The sequence below is a fragment of the Chiloscyllium plagiosum genome, unplaced genomic scaffold (assembly GCF_037043375.1).
Source record: "Chiloscyllium plagiosum isolate Xiang-an unplaced genomic scaffold, Cpla_swu_hap1 HiC_scaffold_8, whole genome shotgun sequence".
Classification (NCBI taxonomy): Eukaryota; Metazoa; Chordata; class Chondrichthyes; order Orectolobiformes; family Hemiscylliidae; genus Chiloscyllium; species Chiloscyllium plagiosum.
Window position 1 is genome coordinate 49,477,750 of NW_028270146.1, and position 13,691 is coordinate 49,491,440.

Below are 13,691 nucleotides of genomic sequence, written 5' to 3' on the forward strand. Positions count from 1 at the left end.
AGGCATGGCTGGTCTGCATGAATTAACCATATGGGAAATTGTGGATATTTCATCTGACTTAGATGATCACTGCGCACAGTGTTTCCAGCTGCAAATGTGTGGTCATGTTATTTTGAAATTAGATCAGTGCTAGCATGTTTAACCAAGTGGTCACAATACAGATTAAAACCAGGCGTGAAGAGTGGGAATAGGGCAACAAAGACCAGGCAGGTAGTACAAGTGTCCTTGAGTCAAACTCACTCAAGCACTTTTTTAAACTTTGAATTTAGGTGAGGGCAATGCTTCGTGAAAAAATATGCAGGGATCCAAGCTTGTGGTCTGGGAACAGGTTGGAGAGCAAGATAACTAGAAGACAATGGTGGTTGTGATTTCATTGTTAGGGAACTGATGGGCATTTATTTGGTCATAGACTTGTCTTGTAAGGTGATGTATTACCCCCTGGGTGCTAGGTTCAAGAATATCCTGCAGCCTCTGTGACATTCATTTGTGTGATGGTGAATAGTCTGAGTTTCTGGTCCAGATTAGTATCAGTGATATTGTAGAAAGAGTAATATAATTTATGGAACTTTGCAAGAGACTGAAAAGCAGGAGCTCTGAAGCAGTTATCTAACTATTATTCTTGTACTTTATGCTGGTAAGTACAAAAAACTGAGCAAATGAAAATGAAAAGGGTTGCTACTGCTGTTGGGGAAGGTTTAAACATGGCAGGCGGAGATTCGGAGTGAAAACCAAGTTGATTATTGGAAATTGAAAAGCTGTAAATTCAAATGGAAATCACCAGAAATAATTCGTAGAATGAATTCACATTTAATTATAAAATAGTGTTAAAGTGCTCTTAATTTTGCCTTTTTCTCAGAATGCATACACAGATAAGTGAATTGATGGTATTTGTAGAATGAAAGGGTGCAATTTAATTACCATTGTTGAGACATTGTGACCAAGCCTGGGAACTGTATGTTAAAGGATATTTGGAACTAGGAGAGTTAGACAGAAAGGAAAAAAAGATGGCGGAACTGCTGATAACATTGGAGCAGTGTATTATTGAGAGATATCTCCTAAACTGAAAAACAGGATGTAGAACCTGTTTGTATTGAGTAAACAAGTGCAAACGCCAGCAAACATTGATAGGTGTGATTTACAGGCCACCAAACCAAAGTGGTAATGTGGGACAAAGTATAAATCAGGAAATCGGAGATGCATGAAGCAAGGCAAATGCAATAATCATGGATAACTTGAATCTACATGTGGGCTTGGTAAATCTAATGAGCAGCAATGATCTGGAGGAAAATTCTTGGCATGTTGGATAAGTTTCTGGATCAATGTGTTGAGGAACCAACAAGAGCACAGACCATTTCAGATCACATATTGTGAAATGAGAGAAGGCTGACGAACAATCTTGTGTAAAAAAAATAAACCCTTTAGAAGTAGTGACTAATAGTACAGCATTCTGTTAAGTTTGAAAGAAATGCATTTCATCTGAAACTAATCCCTTCAGTCTACACTTGAAATTCTGAAGGTGTGAGGCAGAAGCTGGCTCTGTTGGGTTGGAAAAGTACACTAAAAAGTTTGTAATGCTTAGAACATAGACTGACACAGCAAAGTACCAGTCCTTCGGCCCTCTATGATGTTGTACCGACCTATGGAAACAATCTGAAGCCCATCTAATCTAAACAATTCCATTATCATCCATATGTTTATCCAATGACCATCTAAATGCCCTTACAGTCAGTGAGTCTACAACTGTTGCAGGCAGGGCATTCCATGCCCTTAGTACTGAGTAAAGAACCTACCTCTGAAATCTGTCCTATATCTACCACCCCTCAATTTAAAGCTATGTCCCCTTGTGCTAGCCATCACGATCCAAGGAAAAAGGCTCTCACTGTCCATCCTATCTAAACATCTGATTATCTTGTATGCCTCTATTAAGTCACCTCTTAACCTTCTTCTCTCTAATGAAAACAGCCTCAAGTCCCTCAGCCTTTCCTCATAAGACCTTCCCTCCATACCAGGCAACATCTTGGTAAATCTCCTCTGAACCCTTTCCAGTGCTTCCATGTCCTCCTTACAATGCGGTGACCAGTACTGTGTGCAATACTCCAGGTAAGGCTGCAGATGCAACATGATGTCATGGCTCTGAAACTCAACTCAATCTCTCTACCAATAAAAGCTAACACACTGTATGTCTTCTTCACAACCTTATCAACCTGGGTGGCAACTTTCAGGGATCTAGGCACGTGGACCCAGAGTTCTCTCTGCTCATCCATACTACCAAGAATCTTGCCATTAGCCCAGTACTCTGCATTCCTCTTACTTCTTCCAAAATGAATCACCTCACACTTTTGTGTACTTAACTCAATTTGCCAGCTCTGCAGCTTATCTATGTCCCTCTGTAACCCACAACATCCTTCGGCACTATCCACACCTCCACCAACCTTTGTGTCATCTGCAAATTTACTAACCCATCCTTCTATGTCCTCATCTAGGTCATTTATAAAAATGACAAACTGCACTGACCACAAATCAGATCCTTGTGGAACACCACTAATAATTGAACTCCAGGATGAACATTTCCCATTAACCACCACCCTCTCTTTTCTTTCAGCTAGCCGATTTTGATCCAAACTGCTAAATCACCCTCAATTCCATGCCTCTATTTTCTGCATTAGCCTACTGTGGGGAACCTCTTCAAATGCTTTACTGAAATCCATATACACCACATCAACTGCTTTACTCTCAAATGCCTGTTTGGTCACCATCTCAAAGAACTCAACAAAGTTTGAGGCACTACCTACCCTTCACAAACTATGACTATCCCTAATCAATTTATTCCTTTCTAGATGATTATAAATCCTACTCTTAAAATCCTTTCCAACACTTTAGCCTGAACCGAAGTAAGGCTCACTGGTCTATCCTTACCAGGATTGTCTCCACTTTCGTTCTTGAACAAGGGAACAACATTTACTATTTCTGGCACTATTCCTTAGACAAATGCTGACATAAAGATCAAAGTCAAAGGCTGTGCAGTCTCCTCCCTAGCTTCCCAGAGAATCTTAGGATAAATCCCATCTGGTCCAGGAGACTGACTTACTTTCACACTTTCCAGAATTGCTAATACCTCCTCCTTATGAATCTCAATCCCATCTAGTCTAATTGCCGGTATCTCAGTATTCTTCTCGACAACATTATCGTTTTCGTCAGTGTTCACACAGGAAAAATATTCATTTTGCACCTCTCCTTTCTCTTTGGACTTCGCACAACTTCCCACTGCTGTTCTTGACAGGTCCGAATCTTACTCTAGTCATTCTTTTATTGCTGATATACCTACAGAAAGCTTTAGGGTTTTCCTTGATCCTACCTGCCAAAGTCTTCTCATATCCCCTCCTGGCTCTTCTTGGCTCTCTCTTTAGGTCCTTTCTGGTGCCCTAATTGAGCTTTCACGTCTCATCTTTACATTAGCCTCCTTCTGATTGACGAGAGATTCAACTTCTTTAGTAAACCACGGTTCCCTCGCTTGACCACTTCCTCCCGGCCTGACAGATACATACTTAGCAAGGACATGCATTAGCTGTTCCTTGAATAATCTCCATATTTCAATTGTTGCCATCCCCTGCAGTTTCCTTTCCCACCCTATGCATCCTAAATCTTGCCTAATTGCATCATAATTGCCTTACGCCCCCCCCCCCCCCCGGTCTCTAACTCTTGCTTGATTATCTGAGCGAGGCAGGTGGAGAGTGTTTTGTTCGGATAACTGTTCTGATTGTAAATAAAGAAAGCATTCTCAAGTGTAAATGGAACCCCATGACACACAGTCTCAGCCAGAACCACTGACTCATGTATTACACCAGTCAACTTGATCAAATCAAAACAAGGGCATTTATAATGAGTGAGAATTTTGAAATGCTTAAAATAGATTGAATTGTTCCATGACTTAAATGAATATATTTTAAAGAAATGTTAAAGTGAATTGGAGCTTCCCAGATAACTCAGAACATTTGTAAGTGCAGTCCTGTTCCTTTAACACCAAAAAGAAGTGGACGCTTTGGAGAGGGTGCACAGAAGGTTTACGAGGATGTTGCCTGGTATAGAAGGTACTAGCTATGAAGAAAGGTTGAGTAAGTTAGGTTTATTTTTTTTTGATAAAAGGAGATTGAGGGGGGACCTGATTGAGGTTTATAAAATCATGAAGGGTATAGACAGGGTGGATAGAGACAAGCTTTTTCCCAGGGTGAAGGATTCAATAACGAGAAGTCACACTTTCAAGGTGAGAGGTGAAAGGTTTAAGGGGGATACACGGGGCAAGTACTTCACACAGAGGGTGGTGGGCGTTTGGAACGCGTTGCCAGCAGAGGTGGTTGAGGTGGGCACGGTAGATTAATTTAAGATCCGTCTGGATAAATGCATGAGTAGATGGGGAGTAGAGGGATACAGATGCTTAAGAATTGACCGACAGGTTTAGACAGTACATTTGGATTGGCTCAGGCTTGGAGGGCTGAAGGGCCTGTTCCTGGCTGTAAATTTTTTTTGTTTTTGTTATGATATGTGTTGCAATACCTCAAACTGAGTCTCTGTGTGCTACAGTAAACTTTCTCAAAGAGTTTTTCAATTGCATTTTTTTTGTAAGAAGTACCCAGATGCTAAATTGAATTTGTCCTGCATCGTTGGAAAATGGGCTTCCCATTTTGAACACAAACAATTATACCTGTACCTTGTTACTTTCACTCTTATCCGGAATCATCTTTGCAATCCTTACCTCTACATCCCTGGAACTTTTCAGAGGCCTATAGAAAACACCCAACAGGATGACCTCACCTTCCCTGTTTCTAACCTCAACTCATGCTACCTCAGTCGACAAGTTCTCATCAAACGTCCTTTCTGCCACCGTAATGCTGTCCTTGACTAACAATGCCAAACCTCCCCTTCTTTTACCACCTTCCCTGTACTTACTGAAACATCTAAACCCTGGAACCTGCAACAACCATTCCTGTCCATTTTTTATCCATGTCTTTGAAATGGCCACAATGTCGAAGTCCCAGATACATGCTACAAGTTCATCTACTTATTCCGGATTCTCCTGATGTTTAAGTAGACACACTTAAAGCCATTTTCCTGCGACCTTGAAACCCTATTTATGACCTCACTACTCTCAACCTCTAGTACTCTGGAGCAAAAATTCGGGTTTCCATGAAAAATATATTGCTTCAAGAATACTCACCTGGAGATAGAAGCGCCGTGGCCAACATGAAAAGTGAAAGGTAATGTCAAATCAAAGGGAGAGGCTTGATATTAGGAATCTCCCAGGCGTAATCTATGATCTCCAGGATGTGGAACACATTACCACTCTCACTTGGACCTGAACACCAACTTGTGCCACTGAACCTTGTATCGGTCTAAAATGGCTGCTATCACACCTCCAACGGGACCACTCTGCTGTGGATAGAGCTGCGTAGTGTGACACAGATGGCATTGGGTTCAGGACACAGATGCAGTGGGCCGAATGGGAGGTGAAGGGGCCTGAGTCTCTGCAGAATTTGGCAGCTAGTGAATGGGAAGTAGGGAGAAAGTGGGGAGCCCAAAGTTGTCCAATACAGCACCTATGATTTGAGAAATATCAAGCACACTATGTCCACTGCTAGTTATCCATTATGTGAATTTAAGAATGCAAGATTGATGTTTAAAAGTTGACCCAGGCCCCTTATTAAATAAGTTTCCACTAGTTACAACAGTCTGTGGAACATCTAGAGAGTATTATGATTCATGTGTTCATCTTGGTAATGGTGACACTAATAATCATCTTTTAATGTGCTAAGAAACTCATTACTGTACATGATGAAACTAACAAGTGGTGTGTAGTTTCTAGAGTAATTTTTGATGATTAAAAGTTGGGTTGCTCTCAGGTACTAAACTAGATACTCTGATTAGAAATGCTATGATAAATCCATTTCAACTGCATAAACAGGACTAAATCATTCTCAAATTTACCAAACATTTCTAACAATCTTTTAAAAATAACATTCCAAAGCACTGACCGATTCTGTTGGTTCACAGAAGATGTTAATTTCGATTAGCAAATGAATTGGAGCACAACCCTGGCCAAAAAAAGGTACTTAAAATTATTGCTACTTTGAAGGTTTCCTGTTTCTGAATTACTGATTGCACCAACATCTGAGTGTTTTAGCAGTTAGTCAAATACATAACATTAAGTAAATGTGGTCAAGAAAAGGTGCTTGCATGCTTATCCATCCTTGATGTTGATATTGTTTTGAAGATATTTATTGCTCATTCTGGTTCAATGCAACTGAGAACCTTGATAAGCAGTTTTGCCTTGTTAACGCTGGAGTTATTATTAAAACCAGATGGATGAAGAATGCCCTGAAAGAATGTTAAATGGCAGTTCATTTTAGCATGAGAAGATTATCTATCATTTTCAATTCACTAATAGTTAAAATTTTGGCACATGGAAATATAGGGAGAGGTTCTGAAGTTGTTCCATTTGGCCTCATTTAATTGATGTGTAAGTCCCAAATAGAAGAACGCACTCTGTTTACCGATTCCTGTGTTTTGAAAAATTGAGTTCAGATTTTGAAACCGCTGGCAGCTTAATTTGCACACTATGGGATGGTCCAGGTAATTTTTTTTTTGTCCAGTGACCTCCATTATGTAATCATATCTGCTTATGCTGAGATTAATTTCACTGTTTAATCTTAACGAGTTTTCATTTTGTCATTGCAGCTTGTTGATCTCATTGAAAATAACTCCGTAGTCATCGTACGAGGTGCAACGGGCAGTGGTAAGAGTACACAACTGCCTCAGTATATTCTTGAATACTATTTAAAGAAACCTGCATTCTGCAATATTGTTGTAACCCAGCCACGAAAAATTGGAGCAATCAGTATTGCACGCTGGATCTGCAAAGAACGTTGTTTGTCAATAGGAGGCTTGGTTGGATATCAGGTATGTTGATTCTGCCACTTGTAAAGGTTACACTTTAACCTTTACAATTCTTTATGATGCTCATAATATTATCTTTGAAAGTTTTTTCCAATGTGACTGATTAGTGTTAACAACTATTGTGTTAGTGGCTTTGAATATATTTTATATTCTCTATTCTGCCAAAAGTGTTTGATTTTTTTATCTTCTCCATTTTTTTTTAATAAAGTGCAACTTTAAGAATAAACACATGTGTTTGACACCTTGGATTTTTCTTTACAAGGGAGAAATTTAATCCAAAATTCTAATTTATTTAAATTCCTTAACTGGAAATGAGGATTTTCATTAGCACATCTTCAGAATAATTGAGTCAGAGTAGGTCAGGTAGCATTCATGGAGAGAGAGACCCAGGTGACATTTTGAGTATAGGTGACTCTCAGAGCTGACATTAAGTGTGGAAAAGGCAACATTTATGAAATAGTGGGAGGTTTGGGGGGTGGGTTGGAAAACTGGGGGTGTGCTCAAGGAATGGAGTCCATGGTCTCTGGGACACGTTAGTCCATTCCTCGACCACCAACATCACATCTCCTTCCCATGGCAACTTCTCATGTAACTGTAGAAGATGCAACACTTGCCCCTTCACCTCCTCCCTGCTTACCATCCAGGAACCTTAAGTGTTTCCAGGTAAAGCAGCATTTCACCTGTACCACCTCCAACCTGGTCTGTTGCTGGACCCAGTATGGCCTACTCTACAACAGAGAAACCAAATGTAGACTGGGTGACCACTTTGCAGAACACCGTCAGTATGTACACAAGCGTGACCTCAACCTTCCTGTAGCCGGTCATGTTAACACAGCATTCTGCTCGCATGCCCACTTGTCTGTCCTCTACATGCTGCAATGCTCCAGAGGATCATAGTGCAAATTGGAGGGACAACATCTCATCTTCAAACTAGGTATCTCACAACCTTCTGGACTTAATATTGAATTCAATACCTACAGATTGTGAACCCAGTCACGTTTTTGTCCTTTTCTTATAGCTTTGCTTGTTGCATTCTCCATCCCCATGAGCACACCCCCAGTTTTCCAACCCACCCCCCAAACCTCTCACTATTTCATAAATGTTGCCTTTTCCACACTTAATGTCAGCTCTGATGAGAGTCACCTATACTAAAAATGTTAGCTGGGTCTCTCTTTCCATGAATGCTACCTGACCTGCTCTATCCCTTCGCCCCACTCCAGTGGGACTGTGTATCCTCTACATTTAGACATTGTTTTATCATTCTCACTTTCCAGTCACTTAATCTGTAGAACATAGAACATAGAACATAGAAGAATACAGCGCAGTACAGGCCCTTGGGCCCTCGATGTTGCGCCGATCCAAGCCCACCTAAACTACACTAACCCACTATCCTCCATATACCTATCCAATGCCCTCTTAAATGCCCATAAAGAGGGAGAGTCCACCACTGTTACTGGCAGGGCATTCCATGAACTAACGACTCGCTGAGTGAAGAACCTACCCCTAACATCAGTCCTATATCTACCCCCCCTTAATTTAAAGCTATGCCCCCTTGTAATACCCGACTCCATACGCGGGAAAAGGTTCATACTGTCTACCCTATCTAACCCCCTAATCATCTTGTACACCTCAATCAAGTCACCCCTAAACCTTCTTTTCTCTAGTGAAAACAGCCCCAAGTGCCTCAGTCTTTCCTCATACGATTTTCCTTCCATACCAGGCAACATCCTGGTAAACCTCCTCTGCACCCGTTCCAATGCCTCCACATCCTTCCTATAGTATGGCGACCAAAACTGCACACAATATTCCAGATGCGGCCGTACCAGAGTCTTATACAACTGCATCATGACCTCAGGACTCCGGAACTCAATTCCTCTACCAATAAAAGCCAGTACGCCATATGCCTTCCTCACCGCACTATTTACCTGGGTGGCAACTTTCAGAGATCTGTGTACATGGACACCAAGATCCCTCTGTTCATCCACACTACCAAGTATCCGACCATTAGCCCAGTACCCCATCTTTTTGTTATTCTTCCCAAAGTGAATCACCTCGCACTTAGCTACATTGAATTCCATCTGCCACCTTTCTGCCCAGCTCTGCAGCTTCTCTATATCCTGCTGTAACCTGCCACATGCTTCCTCACTGTCAACAACTCCTCCGACTTTCGTATCATCCGCAAACTTGCTCACCCAACCTTCTAACCCCTCTTCCAGGTCATTTATAAAAATGACAAACAGCAATGGTCCCAAAACAGATCCTTGCGGAACACCGCTAGTGACGGCACTCCATGAAGAAACTTTGCCATCAACTACTACCCTCTGTCTTCTTCCATCCAGCCAATTCCTAATCCAAACCTCCAATTCACCCTCAATGCCATATCTCCGTATTTTCTGCAGTAGCCTACCATGGGGAACCTTATCAAACGCCTTACTAAAATCCATATATACCACATCTACCGCTTTCCCCTCATCAACCTCCTTCGTCACCTTTTCAAAGAATTCAATAAGGTTTGTGAGGCACGACTTGCCCTTCACAAAACCATGCTGACTATCCTTGATCACATTATTCCTATCCAGATGTGCATAAATCCTATCCCTTACAATTCTCTCTAAGACTTTGCCCACAACAGAAGTGAGACTCACCGGCCTATAGTTACTAGGGCTATCCCTACTCCCCTTTTTGAACAAGGGAACCACATTTGCTATCCTCCAGTTTTCTGGGACTACTCCTGTAGACAAAGAGGACATAAAAATCAAGGCCAATGGCTCTGCAATCTCCTCCCTTGCTTCCCAGAGAATCCTAGGATAAATGCCATCAGGCCCAGGGGACTTATCAATTTTCACCTTTTCCAGGATTTCCAACACCTCTTCTCTACATACCTCAAAGCCATCCATTCTACTTATTTGTGACTCAGTATTCTCATCTACAACAATGCCCTGTTCCTGAGTAAATACTGAAGAAAAGTATTCATTCAGTGTCTCCCCAATCTCTTCCGCCTCCACACGCAACTTCCCACTACTATCCTTGACTGGACCTATTCCTACCCTAGTCATTCTTTTATTCCTAACATACCTATAGAAAGCCTTAGGGTTTTCCCTAATCCTATCGACTAAGGACCTTTCATGTCCCCTCCTTGCTGCTTTTAGCTCTCTCTTCAGGTCCTTCCTGGCTACCCTATAACTCTCAATCGCCCCAATTGAACCTTCACGTCTCATCTTGAGATAGGCCGCCCTCTTCCATTTAACAAGGGATTCCAATTCCTTATTAAACCACGGCTCCCTCGCACGACCCTTTCCTTCCTGCCTGACAGGTACATAATTATCAAGGACACTCAATAGTTGCCCCTTGAACAAGTTCCACATATCCTTTACACTCTTGCCTTGGAGTCTACTTTTCCAAGCCACACATCCTAAGTCATGCCTCACCGCATCATAATTTCCCTTACCCCAACTATAACTCTTGCCCTGTAGTACACACTTATCCCTCTCCATCACGAGTGTAAAAATCACCGAATTATGGTCACTATCCCCAAAGTGCTCACCTACCTCTAATTCTAACACCTGGCCTGGTTCGTTACCCAGAACCAAATCCAGTATGGCCTCACCTCTTGTTGGCCTGTCTACATATTGTGTCAGGAAACTCTCCTGCACACATTGAACAAACACTGACCCATCTAACGAACTTGAGCTATAGCTTTCCCAATCAGTATCAGGAAAGTTAAAGTCCCCCATAACAACCACCCTATTACTGTCACTCATCTCCTGAATCACCTTCCCAATCCTTTCTTCAATGATTCTAGGACTATTAGGAGGCCTGTAAAAGACTCCTAACAGGGTGACCTCACCTTTCCTATTCCTAACCTCAGCCCAAACTACCTCAGATGGCAAGTCCTCATCCATCGTCCTTTCCACCGCTGTAATACTATCTTTGACAAGCAATGCCACACCTCCCCCTCTTTTACCCCCACTGTACTATCAGTACTCTTTTTCCCTCTGCACTGCGCTCCCCTCCCCCTCTCCCCCCACCCTTACAAAAAATAAATGCTGCGCCTTCTGTGGGCTGGAGTAGTGCTGAAACTGTGTCCACTTATGTTGCAGGCAGTGCAGTATCCTGAGAGCTAAAGATACTTGAGATATTTTTGACAGCCACTCAGTGAAGATAAGTGTGTAAATAATGAGGGGATCGGCTCCCATATGAGGGGGTTGTATGAGTCATGTGAGAGAGCCAGATATACACGAATATTCCCTGGTGGGCAGTGGGTCTGCTCGAGATCAGAGTGAAAGGAATTGGGTCAAGTATGGGTAGTGGTTGTGGGAATCAGGTATGGGAAGTTGAATCAGGTTAGATCAAAGTGGGATTCATAGGGATATGGGGAATCTGGTTTGATAGTATGTGGAAGGGTTTGATGACAGTTAGTCAGAAGTCTTGCTGTGGGGTCTGTCCTCAGTGCAGACATCAGAGTGTCTATGGATGGTCAGGAAATATTTTTGTGGGGGAGACTGCAGTTTTATAGTTTGGGTTAAAACAGGTTTTCATCTCTAAACTTTCCTGGCTAACTATTCAGAGATAAGTGAATTTGATCCATCTGAAGTCTCCAACTCTAAATTGGAGTTGGGACATGTACAGAGGTTTTCAGGACAAAAGCCTATAGGAAGCTACAGAAGTTTCTGTCGGTTCAACTTTGTTGAATTTTCCATGTGATCCTCAAGTGCAACTCCAGTTTATGATTTGGTAACAATTACCTTTCCAGCAAAAGATCTGGGCTCTTACTATTATATTATTAAAATTTCTGTGGCTGATGTTGAAGACAAATTAATCATGGATGGAATAGTCATTTCAACTGATGATATGACTACACAAGTCAGATCCCAGTCCAAAATCTGACTTGATAGAAGTTTTGTTTTGGTTTTGCTATGTGTCTTTCACCGAAATGCAAATATGCAAAGCTGCAGGTTTGTTTTAAACAATGAAACATATGTTTATTTCGCAAAAAATAGTGAAGATAAAATATAATAAACTAAACTATTTCACAGAGGTAATTTCCTTCTCTTTCATGTTTATAAAACTTAATTTAATTGTGGCGTCATTTCCCATCTTGAGAATCTGAGCTTCTTCCAGCACCTTTTATACAATTGGGCTTAGACTTTTGAAACTTAATATCACTCTGCTAAACAAAGTTTAAGAGGCATTTAGACAAACACAAATGACAAGCAAAGAAAAGAGGGAACAAAACAGAAATTGCAGGAAAAGCTCAACAGGTCTGGCAGCACCTGTGAAGAGAAATCAGAGTTAACATTTTGGGTCTGGTGACCCTTCCTCAGTTCTGGGTCAAAAATTAATTTTGAGTAAAATAGGACAATTGAAATTCCAGTGGCACAGAAGAAATGTTTCATAGAAATTGTATGTATCATTGTGTTGGCATGTTGCATCAGTTTAAAAGTAGATATCAGTTAATGCACCTAATTCATTTTTCTTTTATTATTACTGTTATTACTTTGAATAATTTCATGTTTTTTGTTGTTGAAATAGGTTGGATTAGAAAAAGAAGTTGGTGCAGACACTCAACTAACTTACATGACAACAGGCGTTCTGCTTCAAAAAATTGTTAATGCAAAATGCCTGACTGAATTTACACACATCTTCATTGATGAAGTAGGATATTTTCCATCAACTTTCTCATCATTAAATGTTGAGGCTTGATTTAACCAAAAAATCATTCCTAAGATCTTTGTGTATTTATTACCAGTCCCTAATTGCTATTGAGGCTGGTGGGCAGCCCCCTTAAAGTGAAGTCCATATGATGTCTGCACATGTACAATATAGTTAAGAGGTTGTGAAGGCCAGTTCATTGCATTATTTTAAGATAGAGTTCTTGATTGTTAAAGGGACCAAAGGTTATGGGGAGAAGGCAGGAGAATGGGGTTGAGAAACTTATCAGCCATGATTGAATGATAGAGCAAACTCAGTGGACCAAATGGTTTCTTTTCTGCTCCATTGTCTTCTGGTATGTCAATGCTGAGGGGGAAGTGAATATTTAATATATATTGAATGGACAAACTTAGAAAGTGGGTTGCTTTGTTCTGGATAATGATGAGCTTTTTTGACTTAGCTAGGTATCAAAATGTAATGTTTTATGGCTGGAGGATAGGTTCTTGGGAGTCATGAGCAGAGTGGCCTCTAAGTTTCTTGCTGGCTGCACAGGCCTCCGAGGTGTGTACTAGCGACATCCGGAACTGACTGTGCCATGATTGGCAAGTTGATGCTATTTTGTGTGTGTGTGGAGCGTTGGAGCTGCTGTGCACACAAGTAACGTGTAATTGAAAGTGAGAGTTTAATCCTTTGTTTCCTTTTAGACCAGATTGGACTCAGATTAATTTGTTTAAACTCAGTTTGCACGCCTGGGAGACGTACATATCCAAAAATGGCATACAGCTCAAGTAATGATTGCAAGAACAAGGCTTTTATACAATTTATGCAGATAACAGGCTTCCAATCAAAATATTACGCATTTACTCACCCATATCTCTATCTAATCATGTTCACAAAGTTTACGTTTCATGTTAGTGTACCTGACTATGTTATCAAATCATTCTACATGTTCACATCTCCTTACTGCAGTAGGTACCTGACTATTACCAAGAAACTGAAACTGCTTTCCCCTTTCACACCCTCCTATTACATATGCTGTCTATTTTCTCTTTTAGAGGTAACATTGGTCAGGAGGTGAAATTCCCACCACA

General features: G+C 41.1%; 1 protein-coding gene across 1 annotated transcript in view; it reads left to right on the top strand.

The window, feature by feature from the left end:
- tdrd9 (tudor domain containing 9) overlaps positions 1–13,691 on the top strand; it is a 146,758-nt gene that overhangs the window by 35,662 nt on the left and 97,405 nt on the right. Inside the window, exons 5-6 of the mRNA XM_087989480.1 lie at positions 6,730–6,951; positions 12,481–12,603. Of these exons, the coding sequence (XP_087845606.1) occupies positions 6,730–6,951; positions 12,481–12,603 (345 nt within the window). The remainder of the gene's footprint in view (positions 1–6,729; positions 6,952–12,480; positions 12,604–13,691) is intronic.